Genomic DNA, 25,386 nt, shown 5'->3' with positions numbered 1-25,386 from the left:
ATAATATAATGCCATTTGAATAATGTTGCTGTTTATTTTCTGTTTGGTAGAGAACAAATTCTACCAGGCTTAAAATGAGGAGCTCTCTTTTTAATGCTAGATCTACCTCAGCAATTTTTTTTTAGTCTAATACAGTTAATTTAATTAGTACCATAACTAATAATTTAATTAATAATACATTTCACCTTATATTTCTCATATCTTAAAAGGCAGAAAAAAGTCAAATACATAAAAATATTCAATGGTCTGTGAACAAACAAGGTGTAAGCCATGCCATGTTATCTAATTCTAAACCTGGTACAATCATTTTTTAAAAAAATTATTTATTTATTTATTTATTTATTTATTTATTTATTTATTTATTATGTTCAGTTAGCCACCATATAGTACATCATTATTCTGATGTTCCTACCTCCATACTTAAGAAAGCTCTCCCCCCTAGCTGCTCTCAGGATAGCTTCCTTGGCTCTAAGATTTGCAAGTTTTACTATTATATGCCAGAGTGTTGTTCTATTTTTATTGATCTTGGGAGGGGTCCTCTCTGCCTCTTGGACATAAATGCTTGTTTCCTTCCCCAGATTAGGGAAATACTCAGCTATGATTTGCTCAAACATACCTTCTATTCCCCTCTCTCTCTCCACCCCCTCAGGGATCCCAGTAATTCTGACATTGGAACATTTCATGGCATCATTGATCTCTCTAAGTCTGTTCTCATGGGCTTCTAGTTGCCTATCCCTATCCTCCTTGGCTTCCTTCCTTTCTATCAGTTTATCTTCTATATCACTAATTCATTCTTATGCCTCATTTACCCTGGATGTTAGAGTATCCAGTTTAGACTGCATCTCATTCATAGCATTTTTTAGTTCAGCCTGATTAGATCTCATTTATGCCCTTAGAGATTCTATATTATCACTAATGCTTTTCTCAAGCCTAGCTATTGACTTCATAATTGTTAGCCTGAATTCTATCTCTGACATTTCACTTATATCCATAGCCATCTGTGGCAGAGGCCATTGTCTCTGGTTCTTTTCTTTGTTGGGAGTTCCTCCTCCTAGTCATTTTGTTGAGGGATGGTTGAGGAAGTGTACAGAGTCCAAATTATCAACCATGACCCAAGTAAGAGCCACCCTAGGAAAATCTGGAGCAGTCAGAAGCCACTACCAAAAAAACAAAGCCGAAATGAAACACAAGAATAAAACTTAAAAATTTAAAAATTAAAAAAACATTAAAAATTTTAAAAAAAGTGAAAAAGGAGGGGAGAGGGGAAGGGGGGCTATAATCTCTCAGTGTGGACAAAGTAGGGTGTTTCAGTTGTTCCTGGGTGTATTTTGTTCTGTTTGTTAGAGGACACTACTTCCCAAAATTACAGGGAAAGTAAAACTTGTATATATATAAAGGTAAAATTGAATAGGGAAAAAAGGACTACAATGAAGCATATACCTATAAAAAAAATAGGTGTGAAAAAGTACAAGTTAAAAAAGCTACTATGAATGCCAGGTCCCTGGCACAGGATGCTTTCGCAATCAGGTGTTACATCACTTTCCAGGAACCAGTTTATGGAGGTGCCCTCCCCTTACTGTTTATCTTTTTTTTAAGATTTTTTTTTTTTTGACAGAGAGAGACACAGTGAGAGAGGGGGAACACAAGCAGAGGGAGAGGCAGAGGAAGAAGCAGGCTCCCCCCACCCCCCAAGCAGGGATCCCCATGCGGGGATAGATCCCAGGACCCTGGGATCAAGACCCCAGCCGAAGGCAGAGGCTTAATGACTGAGCCACCCAGGTGCCCCCCCTTCTGTTTATCTCCCTGAAGCTCTCTTCCTACTTTGTGACAGGCAGTGCTTTTCTGCCTCTAGCAATCCAGATATATATTCTTACATCTCAAGCTGATTTCATGGGTATTCAGAATGGTTTGGTAGATATCCAGCTAAATTCAGGGGACCAGTTGAAACGGGGTCCCCTACTCCTCTGCCATCTTGCCTCCCCAAAAGCTACCTCAGCAACTTTTTAATGCTAGGTAATTATAAACCTCCTTAGGTATCACATTATAATTTCCAAGGTGAGCTTTTTATTGCTACAATGATTATTGGTACTGTAATTTACTTAAGTTTTTTTTTTCTTTTAGCTTCTAGAGGTGGTCCATTTGCTTGTTATGATGAAGTAAATACAAGAGCAGATAGATATGGAAACTGTGGTCGAGACTTTTGTAGTTATCCGTATGTATTTAGAAATTTATAATTTCGTTTGGGATGTAGGTTAAATATTGCTAAGATCCTAGAATATATGGCAATTTATAACAGGTTTCTTTGTTTGATGATCTGAACTGAACAATATTACTCATTGCCTACAAATGACATGTATTCAGTGCCTATAATGTTACAACAATGATATTTGTAGTGAGATTTATTCTATTTTACTAAAGAAAGAATTGAAAACTGATGATAATTTGCTCAAATTTCAGAAGCTAATATAAGACAGACCAGGGCAGTCAGATTGCAGATATCATTATTTTTTCTCTTGGCACATAGTCTCACAGAACAAAAAGAGCCACTTCGTACATAAATCAGTGTGCTCAAAATGTTTTCTGAGAGAATATTGTTGAGACCTGGAGTTAAATTAGTAAGATATATATATTTTTTTAACTTACGCATATTAGCAATCTATGTTATTTTAGTAAATAAGAGAATTTTTTTTCTGCCTTATGCTTCTAGTAATCTTCTATGTGGAAAATTAGTTTGTGCCTGGCCACACAAAGCATTAATATCACGTGCAAATTTATCTGTGATTTACACACACGTCCGAGAAGAAATGTGTGTAACTACATTTCGAATCACAGACAGGAAACCTAAAAATGCATGGACAACATTTCAAACACCTGAAGATAGAGATGATACATTTGTACAAGATGGCACCGTGTGTGGCCCTGCTATGGTAATTAGAACTACAAAATTTCAAGTGTTTTACAAATTGTTTTTCATAGTTATACTCATTTTGACAATATACTAAGCAATTCATTTTTAAACAGCCTTGTTAAAATAATAGTCACCCATGATATATACAATTCATTGCTTTTGATTAATGTATGGAATTGTATAATCACCACCATATCCAGTTTTAGAACATACCATTACTCTTGCCCATAAGCAACATATCCAATTTTCCCAATTACTAACATCTAACAATAATATGGTACATTTGTTATAGTCAATGAACTAATAATGTTCATACATTATATTAAATAAATTCCATACTTCATTCAGATTTATTTTACCTAATGTTTTTCCCAGGATTCCACCCAGAATACCACATTACATTTATTCATTATGTATTCATAGGCGTCTCTTGACAGTGATGGTTTCTCATAATTTCTTTGTTTTTGATGGCCTTGACATTTTCAAGAACTGGTCAGGTATTCTGTAGTATGTCCCTCAAATTAAGATTTGTCTGATGTTTCTCTTATGACTAGTCTGGGTTTATGTATTCTTGGGAGGAAGACCTCAGAGGTAAAGTATCTTTCATCATATCATTATCAAGTGTTGATATTAACCTTGATCACCTGCCTGAGGTAATATTTGTCAAATTTCTCACTGTTAAGTTACTCTTTATTTCCCTTTCCATACTGTATTTTCTTGAAAGAAGTTACTGTGCATAGCCCATACTTAAGGAGTAGGAAGTTATGTTTCACCTTCTTGGGGACTCAGTAGTTACATAAATTATTTTGAATTCCTCTGCACCAAAGGTTTGTCTGTTCTCCATTTATTTATTCAGTCATTTATTTGTAACAGTATAGACTCATGGATATTTATGTTATGGTCTGGGTTATAATCCAGTACTACTTTATTGATTTCATTGTTCAAGTTTTTCTAGCTTTGGCCATTGGGAGTTCTTTCCGTTGACTCCTGTCTCTTTGACAAACTCTTAACATTGTGAGATTTTTTTTTCCTTTTTGAGTGCTTCCTTACTTTCCAGAATCACAAGATGTTCTACATTCAGATTGAATGTTTCCTGCCCCAGTTCCTAAAATCAGCCATTCTCCAAGGAACCTGGTTCATTTGAATGGGAAATGATATTTAGAAACCAAGATCTAGGTATTAATTTTGCCTTTTCCTATTGGGAGTGTCACTTCTGGCCCCATCAGCAGACAGAGCTAGGAAATGTATATGTATATCTATATATGATTCATACATATGAAAACATATATATATACATGAATATATGCATATATGTATAAATGTATGTATATTCACTCATATTATATATATATATATATTTCTGTATCTACTTGTCTACATTAAAAAGCGTGAGGTCAAAATTGCACTTTCAAATTGAATCCATAATATAGGGTTCATTCTAGCCTTCTATCTTTTCATATTTGTGACAGTTTTCTTTGATAGTGATATACTTTGACATTTTCTTTGACAGTGATATATATGAATTCTATCTTTGGATGTCTTTGGAATACACATTAACCTATCTCAGAATTGCTAGCTTATTCTACTATGAAATTCTTTTTGCCCTTAGCCTGAAGTGTATGTAAAAATATTTTATTCAATAATTATTTGGGTTAATTCATTTTTCCTCCTTAACATGGTTATATTATTCATTTGAAAAACAGTAAGCTTTTTGGATTTCTCCCTGTCCTGTTCATTTTATTTTATTTTAGTTTCTGATATGTGAAATATAAAATGATTTTTAAGATTCAAAACTGTAGGGGCATCTGGGTGGCCCAGTCAGTTAAGTGCCCAACTCTTGATTTTAGTTCAGGTTGTGATCTCAGGTTTGTGAGATTGAGCCTCAAGACTGGTTCTGTGCTCAGCACAAGTCTGCTTGTGTCTTTCCCTCTGCTCCTACCCTTCCCCCCCCCACACACCTATGCACGTGTTCTCTCTCTCTCAAATAAATAAAATCTTTAAAGTTCATTTTTGCTTTTGTTTCCCTGGCCTTTGGAGATGTGTCTTGAAAGAAGTTGCTGTGGCTGATGTTGAACAGGTTACTGCCTATGTTCTCCTCTAAGATTTTGATGGATTCCTGTCTCACCTTGAGGTCTTTCATCCATTTTGAGTTTATCTTTGTGTATGGTGTAAGAGAATGTTTCATTCTTCTGCTTTTGGCTATCCAATTTTCCGAGCACCATTTATTGAAGAGACTGTCTTTTTTCCATTGCATATTCTTTCCTGATTTGTCAAAGATTAGTTGACCATAGAGTTGAGGGTCCATTTCTGGAGTCTCTATTCTGTTCCATTGATCTATATGTCTGTTTTTGTGCCAATACTATGCTGTCTTGATGATCACAGGTTTGTAATATAGCTTGAAGTCAGGCAACATGATGCCCCCAGCTTTTTTTTTTTTTTTCAACATTCCCCTGGTGATTCAGGGTTTTTTCTGGTTCCATACAAATTTTAGGATTGTTCATTCCAGCTCTGTGAAAAATGGCAATGGTATTTTGGTAGGGATGGCATTGAAAGTATAGATTGCTCTGGGCAGCATAGACATTTTAACAATGTTTGTTCTTCCAATCCATGAGCATGGAATGTTTTTCCATCTTTTTTTGTGTTCCTCAATTTCTTTCATAAATCTTCTGTAGTTTTTAGAGTATAAATCCTTTACCTCTTTGGTTAGGTTTATTCCTAGGTATCTTATGGTTTTTGGTGCTATTGTAAATGGAATTGCTTCCTTAATTTCTCTTTCTTCAGTTACATTGTTAATGTATAGAAATGCAACTGATTTCTGTGCATTGATTTTGTATCCTGCCACATTGCTGAATTGCTGTATGAGTTCTAGTAATTTGCGGGTGGAGTCTTTTGGGTTATGTCATCTATGAAGAGAGATAGTTTGACTTCTTTGCCAATTTGAATGCCTTTTATATCTTTTTGTTGTCTGATTGCCTTCTAGTACTATGTTGAACACAGTGGTGAGATTGGGCATCCCTGTCATGTTCCTGACCCTAAGGGAAAAGCTGAGAGCTTTTGAGAATTGAGAATGATATTTGCCATGGGCTTTTCATAGATGGTTTTTATGAAATTGAGGAATGTTCCCTCTATGCCTATACTCTGAAGTGTTTTAATCAGGAAAGGATGCTGTATTTTGTTAAATGCTTTTTCTGCATCAATTGAGAGGATCATATGGTTCTTGTCTTTTCTTTTATTAATGTGCTCTATCACGTTGATTGATTTGTGAATGTTGAACCACCCTTGCATCCAGGAATAAATCCCACCAGGTCGTGATGGATAATCCTTTTAATATACTGTTGGATCCTATTGGCTAGGACCTTGGTGAGTATTTTGGCATCCATGTTCATCAGGGATATTGGTCTGTAATTCTCCTTTTTGATGGGGCCATTGCCTGGTTTGGGGATTAGGGTTATGCTGGCCTCATAGAATGAGTTTGGAAGTTTTCCTTCTGTTTCTATTTTTTGAAACAGCCTCAGTAGAACAGGTATTATTTTTTCTTTAAATATTTGGTAGAATTCCCCTGCAAAGCCATCTGGCCCTGGACTCTTGTTTTTTGGGAGGTTTTTGATTACTGCTTCAATTTCGTTATTGTTATTGGTCTATTCTGATTGTCTGTTTCTTCCTGTTTCAGTCTTAGTAGTTCATAAGTTTCCAGGAAGGCATCCATTTCTTTCAGGTTGTTTAATTTGTTGGCATATAGTTGCTGGTAATAATTTCTAATAATTTTTTCTATTTTCTTGGTGTTAGTCATGTTCTCTTCCCTTTCATTCATGATTTTATTGATTTGGGTCCTTTCCCTTTTCTTTTGGATAAGTCTGGCCAGTGGTTTATTGATCTTATTAATTCTTTCAAAGAACCAACGTCTAGTTTTGTTGATCTGTTCTACTGCTTTTCTGGTTTCTATTTCATTGATCTCTGCCCTTATCTTTATTATTTCTCTTCTCCTGCTTGGTTAGGTTTTATTTGCTGTTCTTTCTCCAGTTCCTTTAGGTGTAAGCTTAACTTGTGCAGTTGGGATTTTTCTACTTTTTTGAGAGAGGCTTGGATGGCTATGTATTTCCTCCTTAGGACTGCCTTTGCAGTATCCCATAGGTTTTAGACCGATGTGTTTTCATTCTCATTGATTTCCATGAATTTTTTAAGTTCCTTGAATTGCTTAAGTTCTTCTTTAATTTCCTGGTTGACCCAATCTTTAGCAGGATGCTCTTTAACTTCCAAGCGTTTGAGTTCCTTCCATATTTTTTCTTGTGATTGAGTTCCAGTTTCAAAGCATTGTGGTCTGATAACATGTCGGGAATAATCGCAATCTTTTGGTATTGGTTGAGACCTGATTTGTGACCCAGTATGTGGTCTATTCCGGAGAAAGTCCCATGTGCACTCAAGAAGAATGAGTATTCTGTTGTTTTAGGATGGAATGTTCTGTATATATCTACAAAGTCCATCTGGTCCAAAATGTCATTCAAAGCTCTTGTTTCTTTGTTGATCTTCTGCTTAGATGATCTGTCCATTGCTGAGAGTGGAGTGTTGAGGTCTCCTACTATTAATGTATTATTATCAATATGATTCTTTATTTTGATTAACAGTTGGTTTATGTAGTTGGCTGCTCCCATGATGGGGGCATAGATATTTACAATTGTTAGGTCTTCTTTTTGGATAGACCCTTTAAGCATAATATAGTGTCCCTCTACATCTCTTACTGTGGTCTTTGGTTTAAAATAATTTGTCTGATATGAGGATTGCTACCCCAGCTTTCTTTTGAGGTCTGTTGGCATGATAAATTTTTCTTTTCCCCTCACTTTCAATCTGGAGGTGTCTTTAGGTTCAAAATGAGTCTCCCGTAGACAGCATATGGATGGGTCCTGCTTTTTTATCCAATCTGAAACCCCATGTCTTTTGATGGGAACATTTAGCCCATTTGCATTTAGAGTGACTATTGAGAGATATGAATTTAGTGCCATTTTATTGCCTGTAAAGTCCCTGTTTCTATAGATTTTCTCTTTCTTTCTGTTCTATGTGACTCTGGGAGTCTCTCTTTGTTTGCAGAATTCCCCTTAATATTTCTTTCAGGGCTGGTGTGGTGGTCACATATTCTTTCAGTTTCTGCCAGTCCTGGAAACTCTTTATCTCTCCATCCATTTTGAATGACAGCCTGGCTGGATAAAGTATTCTTGGCTGCAAGTTCTTGTCATTTAGTACCCTGAATATGTCTTGCCAGCCCTTTCTGGCTTGCCAGGTCTCTGTGGACAGGTCTGATGTTATTTTGATGTTCCTCCCTCCATATGTAAGGAACCTTTTCTCTCTGGCTATTCTCAGGATTGTTTCCTTGGCTGTAAAATATGCAAGCTTCACTATTATATGTTGGGGTGTTGATCTATTTTTATTGATTTTGGGAGGGGTCCTCTTGGCCTCCTGGACTCAAATGCTTGTTTCCTTCCCCAGATTAGGGAAGTTCTCAGTTATAATTTGCTCAAATATACCTTCTAGCCCCCCCCCCCATACCCTTGAGGATCCTAATATTCCTGACATTGAAATGTCTCATGGCACCATTAATCTCTGCAATCCTTTCTCATTTGCTACTAGCAGCCTACCTGTGTTTTCCTCAACTTCCTTTTTTCCCATTAGATTGTCTTCTAGATCACTAATTCTCTCTTCTGCCCTTTTACCTTGGTTGTTAGAGTGTCCAGTTTAGACTGCATCTCATTCATAGCATTTTTTAGTTCAGCCTGATTAGATCTCATTTCTGCCATTAGAGATTCTATATTGTCATTAATGTTTTTTTTCAGGCCTAGCTATTGACTTCATGATTGCTATCCTGAATGCTGTCTCTGACATTTCGCTTATATCCATAGCCATTAGATCTGTGGCAGAGGCCATTGTCTCTGGTTCTTTTCTTTGTTGGGAGTTCTTCCTCCTAGTCATTCTGTTGAGGGATGGTTAAGGGAGTGTACAGAATCCAAAATATCAACCACGACCCAAGTGAGATGTACCCTAGGAAAATCTGGAGCAGTCAGGAGCCACTATAGAGAAAACAAAGCCAAAATTAAACACAAGAATAAAATTTATAAAATTAAAAAAATTTTAAAAAGGGGGGCGAGGGGAAGGTGGACTATAATCTTTCAGTGTGGACAGAGCAGGATGTTTCAGTTGTTTCTGGGTGTATTTTGTTCTGTTTGTTAGAAGACACTACAAGGAAATTAAAATTTACAAGGAAAGTAAAACTTGTATATTTGAAAAGGTAAAATTGAATAGTGAGAAAAGGACCAAAATGAAGCATATATTTATAAAAAAATAGGTGTGAAAAGGCACTACAATAAATCATATATCAATAAAAATATAGGTGTGAAAAAGCATTGAAATATAGGTGTGAAAAAATATAGGTGTGAAAAAATACAAAAAAATTGAGATGTGAAAAAGCACAAGTGAATAGTGAAAAAAACTACAATAAAGCATAAATCAATAAAAAATAGGTGTGAAAAATCACAAGTGAATAGTGAAAAAAAGGACTACAATAAAGCATATATCTATAAAAAATATAGGTGTGAAAAAGCACAAAAAATAGGTGTGGAAAATTATAGGTGTGAAAAAGCACAAGTGAATAGTGAAAAAAGGACTACAGTAAAGAATGTATCCATAAAAAATATAGGTGTGAAAATGCATGAAAATATAGGTGTAAAAAGGTACTATGGAATATAAGTTGATATACTAAGCATCTAGTTGAGATGAGAAAAAGGTAAAAAGAAAAAAGAGAAAAAGCAGAAGAGAAAGAGTAAAAAGAAAGAGAGAGTATCATTTGAAAAACAAAGAAGCTGTGAGGCAATGCCTGGAGCTCAATATGCAATTTTCCCCTGGCGTTGGCATTTTAGTCTTGTATGATCCATAGGGTTGTCTTCCTCTTGTTCTTCCAGCCTGTCTTCTGGGGGAGGGGCCTTTCACGCTGTTTCTCAGGTAACCCCTTTTGGGGGGTTGAGCTCAGTGGGATCCAGACCTCTGTGCTTTTGTTCCCTGGTGGGGGCTTTCCAAGCTTCTTCTGAAGATTAGAGCAAAAATGGCCACACTCAGACCTCTGGCCCCCAGCCGAGAAATTACAGCCTGCTCTCTTTCACTAAATCCTCCAGGACAGTCTCCGTTTCCGTGTGTGATGTGGAAAACCGCAGCCTCCTGTGGTGCACACCCTCAGTGACTCATATTCGGCTCTCTTCACTGTACCCTCCAGGATAAACAGTCTCAGTTTCAGTGTGCACCGCAGAAAACCTCAGCCTCTCACAGTGCGCGCCCACAGTGACTCTGAGTCGTCCAGGTCGTCCCAGGAGCCTGGGAGAGTCTCTGCCCTTTAGGCTTCTAAAACTGCGAGCGGCCCCAGGCTTGCGTGCACCTGTAGCTCCTGGGTCTTGTCCGGGCGCTGCCCTAGAGCCCTTTTCTGGCTGCTATTGCTATGTGAGTTTTTGCCTGGTTGTAGGTGCAGGCTCCTGATTTTTTCAGGCTGCCCAAGAGAAAAGCGATTCTCAACTGGCCTGGCTTGCAGTTTATGGCAATCGGAGCCGAGAAACCCTTCCTGGACTTGCTGACCTTAAATACTTCCTGGCTCCCCTGCTGGGGCACTCTTGCCAGTCCAAGAAGCCCCTTTGGCTCTGAGGCTTCTTGTATCCCGAGACCACAATGCTCTACCTATATTTCTGCCTTTTCATTTCCAGAGCCCCTTTCAGAGAGGGATGTCTCTCCCTAGAGCAGATTTCTAAAGGTTCCAATTTTGCACTCTGGTGTTCTATCACTTTCCAGGCCCCAGCTTATGGAGGCTCCCTCCCCCTTCTGGTAATCGATAACTCCCAGCAGATTCAGGACTCCACCCTTCCTACCTCACAAAAAGCCCTGCTTTTCTGCTTGTAGAGATCCAGATATATATTCTTATATTTCAGGATGATTTCATGGATGTTCAGAGTGGTTTGGTAGATATCCAGCTAAATTCAAGGGACCGGTTGAAACACCATCTTGCCTTCCTCCCTAGCCATTCATTCTTAACCTTTAAGAGTATTTGGGGGCCACCTGGGTGGTTCAGTTGGTTAAGTGCCTGACTCTTGATTTTGGTTCAGGTCATGATCTCAGGATCCTGGGATCAAGCCCCACATCAGGATCTGTGCTCAGCAGGGAGTCTGCTAGAGAATTCTCAATCTCCCTTTCCCTTTGCCCTGTGCCCCATTCTCACATGCACTCTCTCTCAAATAAATAAATCTTTTAAAAAAAGTATTTGGGTTGTTTCAGTTTTCAGCTGTTACACACACAGTTACTATTGACATTTGTGTGGAGGTTTTTGTGTGGACATAACTTTTCATTTCCCTGGAATGCAGTTGCTGAGCCCTGTGGACTATGTATATTTAATTTCTTAAGGGATTGGAAATCTATTTTCCAGAATGGCTGTACTTCTTTACATCCCCATCAGCAATATATGACATATCCAGTTTCTCTGCATCTTCACCAGCATTTGGTGTTATCAGTAATTTTTATTTTAGCCATTCTAATAGGTAGATAGTGATATCTCATTGTGGTTTTAACTTGCATTTCATTAATGGCTAATGATGTATATCTTTTTGTGCGTTTATGTGTCATTTATATATTGTTGTCAGTTAAATGTCTCCTGAAGTCCTTTTCACATTTTCTAGTTGGATTTTTTTTTATTGTCAAGTTTTGAGATTTCTGTACTGGATACTAGTTTTTTTTTGTCAGGTGTGTGGCTTGTAAATATTTTCTTTTAATCTGTAGCTTAATTTTCATTCTCTTCACATGAGCTTTCATAAACACTTCCAAGTCAACTTAAAGAACTCTTTGTCTAGTCCTAGATACCTCCAATTTTTCTGCCACGTGTTTTTCTAAACATCCTTTATTTTGAGTGAATTTTTAAATAAGGTGTGAGATTTAAGTCAGGATTTTTTGTATCTATGGATATTGTATTAGGGTTCTCCAGGGAAACAGGATCAATAATGTGTGTGTGTGTGTGTGTGTGTATGTATGTATGTGTATGTGTGTATTTACAGAGACAGAACGAGTGGTTTATTTCAAGGATTAGTTCATTTAACAGTGGGAGTTGGCAAGTTCAAAATCTATAAGACAATCAGGCAGTCTGGAAATTCAGGGAAGAGTTGATGTTTCAGTCTTGATTCTGAATCCTGCAGAGCAGCAGGATGGAAATTCATGTTGGTTTCTGTGTTGCAGTTAGGAGAAGAATTCTTTCTTTTTTGGGAAAAGCTCATTCTTTGCTCTTAAGGCCTTCAGCTGATTGGATGGGTCCCACCCACATTATGGAGGGTAATTTGCTTTACTCAAAGTCTATTGCTTTAAATGTTAATTTCATCTAAAAAATACCTTTACATCAAAATCTGGACTGGTGTTTGACCAAGCAACTGTGCATCATAGCCTAGCCAACTTGACACATAAAATTAGCCACCACAAATGTGCAATTGCTCTAGTAACATTTATGGAAAAGACTGTACTTCCTTCATTACATAGCTTTGCACTTTTGTTCAAAAACCATTGATCATACTTACGTGGGTATATTTCTGGGGTTTTATGCTCTGGGTTATTGGTTTTATGTTCCTCCACCAATATCACACTTTAGCTATATAAGAAGCCTTAATATTGGGTGGAGTGATTCCTTTCATTTTATTCTTTTTGTCAAGATTGTTTTAGCTATTCTATGGTTTGTGCTTGCCCGTATAAATTTTAGAATAAGCTTATTTTTGCTTACAAGCCAGCCTTGCTGGTATTCTGATAGATCAATTTGTAGAGCATTGACCTCTGTTATGTTGAAAATTCCAACTCATGAACATGGTATATTTCTCCATTTATTTATTTTTTAATTTATTTTTATTTCTTTTAAATTTTATTTTATTATCTTATGTTAATCACAACACATTACCTCATTAGTTTTTGATGTAGTGTTCCATGATTCATTGTGTGTAAAACCCAGTGCTCAATTCAATACATGCCCTCTTTAATACCCATTACTAGGCTAACCCATCCCTCCACCCCCCTCCCGTCTAGAACCCCCAGTTTGTTTCTCAGAGTCCATTGTCTCTCATGGTTCATCTCCCCCTCTGATTTCCCCCCCTTCATTTTACCCTTCCTGCTATCTTTTTCTTCTCCTTTCTTTTTAACATATAATGTATTATTTGTTTCAGAAGTACAGGTCTGTGATTCAACAGTCTCACACAATTCACAGTGCTCACCATAGCACATACCCTCCCCAATGTCTATCACCCAGCCACCCCATCCTTCCCACCCACCCCCACTCTAGCAACCCTCAGTTTGTTTCCTGAGATTAAGAAATCCTCAAATCAGTGAGATCACATGATATATGTCTTTCTCTGATTGACTTATTTCGCTCAGCATAATACACTCCATTTCCATCCATGCCGTTGCAAATGGCAAGATTTCATTCCTTTTGATGGCTGCATAATATTCCATTGCATATATGGACCACATCTTCTTTATCCATTCATCTGTCGTTGGACATCTTGGCTCTTTCCATAGTATGGCTATTATGGACACTGCTGCTATAAACATCGGTCTGCACATACCCCTTCGGATCCCTACATTGGTATCATTGGGGTAAATACCCAGTAGTGCAATTGCTGGGTCCTGTGGTAGCTCTATTTTGAACATTTGAGGAACCTCCATACTGTTTTCCAGAGTGGTTGCACCAGCTTGCATTCCCACCAACAGTGTAGGAGGGTTCCCCTTTCTCTGCATCCCCGCCAACATCTGTCATTTCCTGACTTGTTAATTTTAGCCATTCTGACTGGTGTGAGGTGGTATCTCATTGAGGTTTTGATTTGGATTTCCCTGATGCCGAGCAATGTTGAGCACTTTTTCATGTGTCTGTTGGCCATTTGGATGTCTTCTTTGGAAAAATATCTGTTCATGTCTTCTGCCCATTTCTTGATTGGATTAGTTGTTCTTTTGGTGTTGAGTTTGATAAGTTCTTTATAGATTTTGGATACTAGCCTTTTATCTGAGATGTCATTTGCAAATAACTTCTCCCATTCTGTCAGTTGTATTTTGGTTTTGTTGACTGTTTCTTTTGCTGTGCAAAAGCTTTTTATCCTGATGAGGTCCCAATAGTTCATTTTTGCCCTTGCTTCCCTTGCCTTTGGTGATGTTTCTAGGAAGGAATTGCTGTGGCTGAGGTCGAAGAGGTTGCTGCCTGTGTTCTCCTTTAGGATTTTGATGAGACTCCTGTCTCACATTGAGGTCTTTCAACCATTTTGAGTCTATTTTTGTGTGTGGTGTAAGGAAATGGTCTAGTTTCATTCTTCTGCATGTGGCTGTCCAATTTTCCCAACACTATTTGTTGAAGAGACTGTCTTTTTTCCACTGGACATTCTTTCCTGCTTTGTGGAAGATTAGTTGACCATAGAGTTGAAGGCTCATTTGTGGGCTCTCTGTTCTGTCCCATTGATCTATGTGTCTGTTTTTGTGCCAGTACCATACTGTCTTGATGATGACAGATTTGTAATAGAGCTGGAAGTCCAGAATTGTGATGCTGCCAGCTTTGCTTTTCTTTTTCAACATTCTTCTGGCTATTCGGGGTCTTTTCTGGTTCCAGAGAAATTTTAGGATTATTTGTTCCATTGCTTTGAAAAAAGTGGATGGTATTTTGATAGGGATTGCATTAAATGTGTAGATTGCTCTAGGTAACATTGACATCTTCACAATATTTGCCCTTCCAATCAATGAGCATGGAACGTTTTTCCATTTCTTTGTGTCTCCCTCAATTACTTTCATGAGTATTTTATAGTTTTCTGAGTACAGATCCTTTGCCTCTTTGGTGAGATTTATTCCTAGGTATCATATGGTTTTGGGTGCAATTGTAAATGGGATCAACTCCTTAATTTCTCTTTCTTCTGTCTTGTTGTTGGTGTATAGGAATGCCACTGATTTCTGGGCATTGATTTTCTATCCTGCCACTTTACTGAATTCCTGTATGAGTTCTAGCAGTTTTGGGGTGGGGTCTTTTGGGTTTCCCACCTAAAGTATCATATCATCTGCAAAGAGTGAGAGTTGGACTTCTTCTTTGCTGATTCGGATGCCTTTTATTTCTTTTTGTTGTCTGATTGCTGTGGCTAGGACTTCTAGTACTATGTTGAATAGCAGTGGTGATAGTGGACATCCCTGTCATGTTCCTGACCTTAGGGGGAAAGCTCTCAGTTTTTCCCCTTTGAGAATGATATTCACTGTGGGTTTTTCAAGATGGCTTTTATGATACTAAGGTATGTACCCTCTATCCCTATACTCTGAATAGTTTTGATCAAGAAAGGAAGCTGCACTTTGTCAAATGCCTTTTCTGCATCTACTGAGAGGATCATATGGTTTTTTTTTTCTTTTATTAATTTATTGTATTACATTGATTGATTTGTGGAAGTTGAACCAAACTTGCAGCCCAGGAAAACAATCCCACTTGGTCATGGTGAATAATGCTTTTAATGAACTTTTGGATCCTATTGGCTGGTATTTTGGTGAGAAATATTGCATCCATGTTCATCAAGGATATTGGTCTGTAATTCTCCTTTTTGATGGGGTCTTTGTATGGTTTTGGGATCAAGGTAATGGTGGCTTCATAAAATGATTTGCAAGTTTTCCTTCCATTTCTAATTTTTGGTGCAGTTTCAGAAGAATAGGTATGAATTCTTCTTTAAATGTTTGGTAGAATTCCCCTGGGAAGCCATCTGGCCCTGGGCTTTTGTTTGTTGGGAAATTTTGATTAGTGCTTCAATTTCCTTAGCATTTATAGGTCTGTTCAGGTTTTCTATTTCTTCCTGGTTCAGTTTTGGTAGTTGATACATCTCTAGGAATGCATCCATTTCTTCCCGATTATCTAATTTGCTGGCATAGAATTGCTCATAATATGTTCTTATAATTGTTTGTATTTCTTTGGTGTTGGTTGTGATCTCTCCTCTTTCATTCATGATTTTATTTAGTTGGGTCCTTTCTCATTTCTTTTTGATAAGTCTGGCCAGGGGTTTATCAATCTTGTTAATTCTTTCAAAGAACAAGCTCCTAGTTTTGTTGATCTGTTCTACTGTTCTTTTGGTATTTATTTCATTGATTTCTGCTCTGATCTTTATTATTTCTCTTCTCCTGCTGGGTTTAGGCTTTATTTGCTGTTCTTTCTCCAGCTCCTTTAGGTGTAGGGTTAGATTGTGTATTTGAGACCTTTCTTGTTTCTTTTTTTTTTTTGAGACCTTTCTTGTTTCTTGAGAAAGGCTTGTATTGCTATATATTTTCCTCTTAGGACTGCCTTTGCTGCTTCCCAAAGATTTTGAACAGTTGTGTTTTCATTTTCATTGGTTTCCATGAATTTTTTAAATTCCTCTTTAGTTTCCTAGTTGACCCATTCATTCTTTAGTAGGATGCTCTTTAGCCTCCATGTATTTGAGTTCTTTCCAACTTTCCTCTTGTGATTGAGTTCTAGTTTCAAAGCATTGTGGTCTGAAAATATGCAGGGAATGATCCCAATCTTTTGGTACTGGTTGAGACCTGATTTATGATCTAGGATGTGATCTATTCTGGAGAATGTTCCAAGAAGAATGTGTATTCTGTTGCTTCCGGATGAAATGTTCTGAATATATCTGCTAAGTCCATTTGGTCCAGTGTGTCATTTAAAGTCTTTATTTCTTTGTTGATCTTTTGTTTAGATGATCTGTCCATTTCAGTGAGGGGGGTATTAAAGTCCCCCACTATTATTGTATTGTTGTCGATGTGTTTCTTTGCTTTTGTTATTAATTGGCTTATATAAGTGGCTGCTCCCATGTTAGGGGCATAGATATTTACAATTGTTAGATCTTCTTGTTGGATAGACCCTTTAAGTAGGATATAGTGTCCTTCCTCATCTCTTATTATAGTCTTTGGTTTAAAATCTAATTTGTCTGATCTAAGGATTGCCACCCCAGCTTTCTTTTGGTGTCCATTAGCATGATAAATCGTTTTCCACCCCCTCACTTTCAATCTGGAGGTGTCTTTGGATCTAAAATGAGTCTTTTGCAGACAGCCTATCAGTGGGTCTTTTTTTTTTTTTATCCAATCTGATAGCCTGTGTCTTTTGATTGGGGCATTTAGCCCATTTACATTCAGGGTAACTATTGAAAGATAGGAATTTAGTGCCATTGTATTGCCTGTAAGGTGACTGTTACTGTATATTGTCTGTGTTCCTTTCCTGTCTATGTTGCTTTTAGGCTCTCTTTGCTTAGAGGATCCCTTTCAGTATTTCTTGTAAGGCCGGTTTCGTGTTTGCAAATACCCTTAGTTTTTGTTTGTCCTGGAAGCTTTTTATCTCTCCTTCTATTTTCAGTGACAGCCTAGCTGGATATAGTATTCTTGGCTGCATATTTTTCTCATTTAGTGCTCTTAAGATATCATGCCAGTTCTTTCTGGCCTGCCAGGTCTCTGTGGATAGGTCTGTTGCCAATCTAATGTTTCTACCATTGTAGGTTACAGATCTCTTCTCCTGAGCTGCTTTCAGGATTTTCTCTTTGTCTCTGAGACTCGTAAGTTTTACTATTAGATATCAGGGTGTTGACCTATTTTTATTGAATTTGAGGGGGATTCTCTGTGCCTCCTGGATTTGATGTCTGTTTCCTTCCCCAAATTAGGGAAGTGTTCTGCTATAATTTTCTCCAACATACCTTCTGTCCCTCTCTCTCGTTCTTCTTCTGGGATCCCAATTATTCTAATATTGTTTTGTCTTATGGTATCACTTATCTCTCAAATCTGCCCTCGTGATCCAGTAGTTGTTTATCTCTTTTTCTCAGCTTCTTTATTTTCCATCATTTGGTCTTCTATATCACTAATTCTCTCCTCTGCCTCATTTATCCTAGCAGTTAGAGCTTCCATTTTTGATTGCACCTCATTAATAACCTTTTTGATTTCGACTTTGTTAGATTTTAGTTCCTTTATTTCTCCAGAAAGGGTTTCTCTAACATCTTCCATGCTTTTTTCAAGCCCAGCTAGTATTTTTATAATCATCATTCTGAACTCCAGTGCCAACATCTTACCAATGTCCGTATTCATTAGAATATGATCAAGTATGATCAGGCTGGTGCATAGATCAGTTCCACACACTAGACTTTGGGCGTATTTTGGTCTGTTAGAAGAAAGTGCCTCCCAAAATTTTAAAGAAAGAAAAACTTATATATGTACAAATATAAGGGTAAATATGATGAAGTGATGGATATGACTGTAATGATGAAAATTATAAAATATTTTATAAAAGGAATTGATAAAATAAGAAGTTGGTTGCAAAAAGAAAGAAGGGGATTTAAAAAAAAAAAAAGGAGGAGAGAATGTGAACCAGCAAGAGACTAGAACAAAGCCATACACTAGAGATTTAGGGTATATTTTGGTCTGTTAGAAGAAACTGTATCCCAAAATTTTAAAGAAAGAACAACATATATATATATATACCAAACATATATATATTTTTGGTGTATATATACCAAACATATATATATTTTTGGTATATATATACCAAAAATAAGGTTAACTACTATGAAGGGATAGAATATGACTCTAAAAATGAAAAATAAAAAATATTTTTTTAAAAAAGGAATCAATAGGATGTTGGTTGAAGAAGGGAAAAAGAAAAATTCAAAAAAAAAAAAGAAAAAGAAAGAAAATTAAAAATATTTAAAAAATTAACTTTGAAAGACTAAAGAATCATGGGAAAAAAGCCATGATTTCCATGTGCAGTATTCCCCTAGTGCTGGAGTTCTGCTGTTCTCATTGATCACTAAACTTGTTCTTGGCTGGCTGTTCTTGCTGATCTTCTGGGGGAGGGGTCTGTTGCTGTGGTTTTCAAATGTCTTTGCCGGAGGCAGAATTGCATCACCCTTGCTGGGTCTGGCTAAGTAATCTGCTTGGGTTTGCTCTCCGTTGCTTTTGTTCCCTGCAAGCTTTCCATACAGCTTTGGAGGATGGGAGTGAAAATGGCAGCCTCCCAATCTCTGCCCCAGAGGAGCCGAGAACTCAGGACCCCACTCCACAGTGAGCCCCCAGAGAAAAGCAGTCAATCACTCCTGTCTCCCTGGTCTCTGGCTGCACTCTGTGTTCACCCAGCCAGTGACCAAGAGTTTCTATCTGGCACACAACCCCGTCTGGAGTCTCCAAACCCAGCAGAGTCCTGTGGTGTGCTCCTGCGCCGCTCCTCCTGGGGGAGAAGGGGAGTCTCCCCGGATCTGTGCTTGTTGGGTCCCTGCTGGAAGAGCAGTGGCCCAACTGTGCCACGGATCACAGTTTATGGCAACCCCGAGCTGAGAGCCCACTCCTCAGCTCCATCTATGCAGCCGGCTTCCCTGCTCTGATACCTGGGAGCTCTCTGCACTTAGGCACCCCTGGTCTTTCTGTGACCCCGAGGGTCCTGAGACCACACTGTCCCATGAGGTTTTCACCCCCGGCTTAGCCACTGGAGTGGCTCAGCAGAGCTAACTTCTAAAAGTTTGGATTTTGTGCTCCAAGGTTCTATCACTTGATGGTAGCGGCTGATGGTCGCCTCCTCCCCCACAGTCTATCTTCACGAATATTGCCTCGGATTCACTTCTCTGCACGTCCTACCTTCCAGAAAGTGCTCGCTTTTTTGTTCAGAGACTTGCTGCTATTCTTTTCTTTGATGTCCTGTTGAGTTCATAGGTGTTCAGAATGGTTGTGATCTGTATCTAGCTGAATTCCTGGGACCAGATGAAATTTAGGTCTCCTACTCCTCCTCCATCTTGCTCCTCCTCCTCCATATTTCTCCATTTAGTAAAGCCTTCTTTGATTACTTCCATCATCATTTTCTGATCTTCATAAAACCAATTCTATGCATGATTTTAGTGTGTACGTATGTTTTTCATTTTCTTTTGATTGATTCTTAATTATTAAAATTTTTTTTTATTTGATATAGTTGACACACAATGTTACATTAATTTCAGGTGTACAACTTAGGGATTCAACTTCTCTATATGTTCTGCTATGTTCACCACAAGTTCAGCTATCATTTGTCACCATACAATATTACAATACCACTGACTATATTCCCTGTGCTGTACCTTTTATTCCATTACTTAGTAATTTCATAACTAGAAGAGTGTATCTCTCACTCTCTTTCACTTATTTTGCTCATCCTCCCTCTTCCTTTGTCAACCATCACTTTGTTTTCTGTATTTATAGATTTGATTTTGGTTTTTGTTTGCTTATTCATTTGTTTTTTAGATTTCACAAATGAATGAAATCATATGGCATTTGTCTTTCTCAGTCTGACTTCTTTCACTTAAGATAATACCTTCTAACTCCATCTAAGTTACACAAATGACAAGATCTCATCCCTTTTTGTGGCTATGTAATATCAAGGCAGCATAGTACTGACACAATAATGGACTTATTCTGTTGGGTTGGAGCAGAGGGGAGATGGGGAGAAGCACAAGATACTCTGCTGCTGTGTTGTTCTTTCAGTTCAGGTCTCAAACCAGCTCACCCTTTTTCTCACGACCACTGTGTTCTTCTGGTTGTCTCTCAGTCATTTATTATTTTATAATGTTTTATAATTGTGCTTAACATGGACACAGAGAAATAGGTCTATGTTATCTTGTCTCAACTCAAAGTCATAATGAATTGTTATTTGATTATCATGCCATTTTTTTGTATTTCCTATAAATTCTGCTTTATGATTTTTTGGTCCTAACTTGTTCATTTCTTGTGTGTGCATGACTTCCTGACACCACAGAAATACAAGGGACTACAAGAGAATATTATGAAAAATTATATGCCAATGAACTGGACAACCTAGAAGAAAGGGACGAATTCTTGGAAATATATCAACTACCAAAGTTGAACCAGAAAGCCCAGTGCCATGGTACTGGTACAAAAATAGACACCAGAAACAGCAAATTTGAACAACCTGATTACCAGCAATGAAATTGAATCAGTAGTCAAAAAAACTCCCCAAAAACAAAAGCCCAAGACCAGATGGCTTTACAGGTGAATTCTACCGAACATTTAAAGAAGGTTTAATACCTATACTTTCCAAATTTTACAAAAAATAGAAGTGGAAGGAAACCTTCCAAATTTATTCTATGAGGTTAGCATTATGCTGAGTCCAAAACCAGATAAAGACACTCCTGAACATAGGTGCAAAAAGTCCTGAACAAAATGTTAGCAAACCAAATCAAACAATATATTAAAAAAATCATTCACCATGATCAAGTTGGACTTATTGCTGGGTTGCAAGGGTGGTTCAACATTTGCAAATCAATCAACATGATATATCACATCAATAAGAGAAAGGATAAAAACCATAGGTCATTTCAATAGTTTCAGAAAAAGCATTTGATGAAGTACAACATTCATTCATGATAAAAACCCTCCACAAAGTGGGTTTAGAGGGAACATGACAACATAATAAAGGCCACATCTGAATAATCCACAGCTAATAAAATATCATCTTCAATGGGGAAAAACAGAGCTTTTCCTCTATGGTCAGGAAAAAAACAAGAATGTCCTTTCTCACCACTTTTATTCAACATAGTCCTGGAAGTCCTAGCCATAGCAATCAGACAAGAGAAAGGAATTGAAAGGCATCCAAATTGGTAAGGAACAAGCAAAACTTTCACTATTTGCAGATGACATACTATATACAGAAATCCCTAAAGACCAAAAAATTACTAGAACTGATAAATGAATTCAGTATGGTCACAGTATACAAAATCAATGTACGGAAATCTGTTACATTTCTAAACACTAATAATCAAGCAGTAGAAAAAAATTAAAACAATTCCATTTACATATGCACCAAAAATAATAAAATACTTAGGAATAAACTTAACCAGAGGTGAAAGACCTGTACTCTGAAAACTATAAAATACTGATGAAAGAAATTGAAGATGACACAAAGAAATGGAAAGACATTACATGCTCATGGATTGGAAGAACAAATATTGTTAATATATCTGTACTACATAAGCAATTTAAAGATTTAACACAATCCCTATCAAAACAGCATTTTTTTTTTTTACAGAACTAGAAAAAAACAGTCCTAAAATTTGTACGGAACCACAAAAGACCCCAAATAGCCAAAACAATCTTGAAAAGGAAAAACAAAACTAGAGGCATCATAATTCCACACTATAAGTTATATTACAAAGCTGTAATGATCAAGACAGCATGGTACTGGCACAAAAATTGACACCTAGATCAATGGAACAGTATAGAAGCCCAGAAATAACCCAAAATTATAGGGTAATCTTCAACAAAGGAGGAAAGAATATGCAATGGGAAAAAGACAGTCTGTTTAACAAAAGGTCTTGGGAAAACTGGACCGCTACATGCTAAAGAATGAAACTGGACCACTTTCTTACACCATGCAAAAAATTAACACAAAATGGATTAAGGACCCAAATGTGAGATGTGAGACAGGAAAGCATTAAAATCCTAGAGGGGAGAACAGGCAGTGATTTCTTTGACATTGGCCATAGCAACTTCTTTCTAGATATGTCTCCTGAGACATGGGAAACAAAAGCAAAAGTAAACTGTTGGGACTCCATCAAAATAAAAAGGTTCTGCACAGTGAAGGAAACAACCAACTAAACTATAAGACACCCTACAGAATGGGAGAAGATATTTGCAAATGACATATTTGATAAAAGATTAGTACCCAAAATATATAAAGTATTTATACAACTCAACACCTAAAAAACAATAATCCAATTAAAAAATGGGCAGAAGGCATAAACAGAAATTTCTCCAAAGAAGACATCCAGATGGCCAACAGATACATAAGAAGATGCTCAACATCAGAGATCATCAGGGAAATGCAAATCAAAACCACAATGAGATATCCCTCACACCTGTCAGAATGGCTAAAATCAAAAATTCAAAAACAAGTGTTCCAGAGGATGTGGAGGAAAAGGAACCCTTGTGCACTTTTGGTGGGAATGAAAACTGGTGCTGCCACTCTGGAGAACAGTATGGAGTTCCTCAAGAAGTGAAAAATAGAACTATCTTATGATCTCATAATCACAGTACTGTGTATTTACCCAAAGAACAGAAAAATATGAATTCAAAGGGATACATGTGCCCTGATGTTTATAGCAGCATTATCAACAAGAGCCAAACTATGGAAAGAGCCCAAATGTCCATCAACTGATGCATGGATAAAAAAGATGTGGTAGCTATATAAAGTGGAATATTATTCAGCCATCAAAAAGAATGAAATCTTGCCTTTTGCAATGACATGGATGGAGCTATAGTGTATTATGCTAAGTGAAATAAGTCAGTCATAGAAAGACAAATACTGTATGATTTCACTCATATGTGGAATTTAAGAAGCAAAACAGATGAACATATGGGAGGGGGAGTAAAGAAAAAAGAGAGGGAAACAAACTATAAGAGACTCTTAAAGATAGAGAACAAACTGAGGGTTGATGGATGGAGATGGGTGGGGATTGGCTAGATGGGTGAGAGACTTTACACATGGGTGTGGAGGGGAGGGGAGCAGGGCAGAGGGAGAAGGCAAGAAATCCTCAAGCAGACTCCCTGCTGAGCATGGAGCCTGAGGCAGGACTTGATCCCAGGACCTTGAGATCATGACCTGAGCCGAAATAAAGAGTGGGACATTTAACCGACTGAGCCACTCAGGCTCCCCCATAGGAAGGCACTTATGATGAGCGCTGGGTGTTGTGTGTAAGTGATGAATCACTGAATTCTACTCCTGAAACCAATATTGCACTGTATGTTAACTAACTATAATTTAAATAAAAATTTGAAAAGAAAAAAATAAGAACACATATTAACACATAATATAACAAAATAATTTTTAGATTAGAAAGTTCTGACATTTATTAAATTAATTATATATCTAATGACAGCTTAATATTCTAATTAATCCTATGAACTATTAATTCCAAGAGATACAATGGAAAGTTAAATTAACATATTTTTAAACTTTTTATTTTACTGTATTGTATTTTTTAATTCAAGTATAGTTAACATACAGTGTTACATTTGTTTCAGGTGTACATTTCCCCATTTCCCCAACTCACCTCTGGCATCAACAGTTTGTTCTCTGTATTTAAGAGCCTGTTTTTTTGTCTTTTTTTCCTTTGTTTTGTTTCTTAAATTCCACATGAGTGAAAGCATATATTTTTCTTTTTCTGACATCCCTTTTTTGAGAGAAATTAATAAGTTGTGCTTGCTAAATTCAAATTTATTTCTATATGATACATTTTGATGATAGTCCATAAAAATAACCAAGGTTTCTATCACATCTTGCTCATCTGTAAGCACATGGAATACAAATATGATCTGAGGTCTCTCTCCCCTTGAATTCTAAAGGATATTGGTTCAAATCTCTTTTTTCCAGGGTCCTGGTCCTCTTCTTTTTGCATACCTGGTTGTTACTATGATCCAAAGACAAAATTCACTTAAAAAATAAAACCCTTTCGCAAAATATTGAATTTACTGAACTTTTTTTCAGTAATTAGGAAAGGGCACAAAAATTAATGCCGTAAAGTAGAACAGTGTAAATTCACACATTAAACATCCATTTTCTTTTTTTTTCCTTCTCTCTTATTAAAAATTTTTTATTGTTATGTTAATCACCATACATTACATCATTAGTTTTTGATGCAGTGTTCCACGATTCATTGTTTGTGTATAACACCCAGTGCTCCATGCAGAACATGCCCTCTTTAATACCCATCACCAGGCTAACGCATCCTCCCACCTCCCTCCCCTCTAGAACCCTCAGTTTGTTTTTCAGAGTCCATTGTCTCTCATGGTTCGTCTCCCCCTCCAATTTCCCCCCCTTCATTCTTCCCCTCCTATCTTCTTCTTCTTTTTTTTTCTTAACATATATTGCATCATTTGTTTCAGAGGTACAGATCTGTGATTCAACAGTCTTGCATGATTCACAGTGCTCACCATAGCACATATCCTCCCCAATGTCTATCACCCAGCCGCCCCATCCCTCCCAACCCCCACCACTCCAGCAACCCTCAGTTTGTTTCCTGCGATTAAGAATTCTTCATATCAGTGAGATCATATGATACATGTCTTTCTCTGATTGACTTATTTCGCTCAGCATAATACCCTCCAGTTCCATCCACGTCATTGCAAATGGCAAGATCTCATTCTTTTCAATGGCTGCATAATATTCCATTGTATATCTATACCACATCTTCTTTATCCATTCATCTGTCAATGGACATCTTGGCTCTTTCCACAGTTTGGCTATTGTGGACATTGCTGCTATAAACATCAGCGTGCACGTACCCCTTCAGATCCCTACATTAGTATCATTGGGGTAAATACCCAGTAGTGCAATTGCTGGATCATATGGTACCTCTATTTTCAACTCTTTAAGGAACCTCCATACTGTTTTCCAGAGTGGTTGCACCAGCTTGCATTCCCACCAACAGTGTAGG

The 25,386-nt window shown here is 37.4% G+C and overlaps 1 protein-coding gene across 1 annotated transcript in view; it reads left to right on the top strand.

Annotated features, from left to right (window-relative positions):
* Positions 1 to 25,386, top strand: part of LOC118009945 (disintegrin and metalloproteinase domain-containing protein 5-like) — a 173,868-nt gene that overhangs the window by 107,704 nt on the left and 40,778 nt on the right. The window contains exons 11-12 of the mRNA XM_035003989.1: positions 2,122 to 2,212; positions 2,708 to 2,927. Coding sequence (XP_034859880.1) covers positions 2,122 to 2,212; positions 2,708 to 2,927 — 311 coding nt within the window. The remainder of the gene's footprint in view (positions 1 to 2,121; positions 2,213 to 2,707; positions 2,928 to 25,386) is intronic.

This window comes from Mirounga leonina, unplaced genomic scaffold, assembly GCF_011800145.1.
Source record: "Mirounga leonina isolate KUSES-001 unplaced genomic scaffold, KU_Mleo_1.0 Mir_128, whole genome shotgun sequence".
In the NCBI taxonomy this organism is placed as follows: domain Eukaryota; kingdom Metazoa; phylum Chordata; class Mammalia; order Carnivora; family Phocidae; genus Mirounga; species Mirounga leonina.
This window is presented reverse-complemented; position numbering and strand designations above follow the sequence as displayed.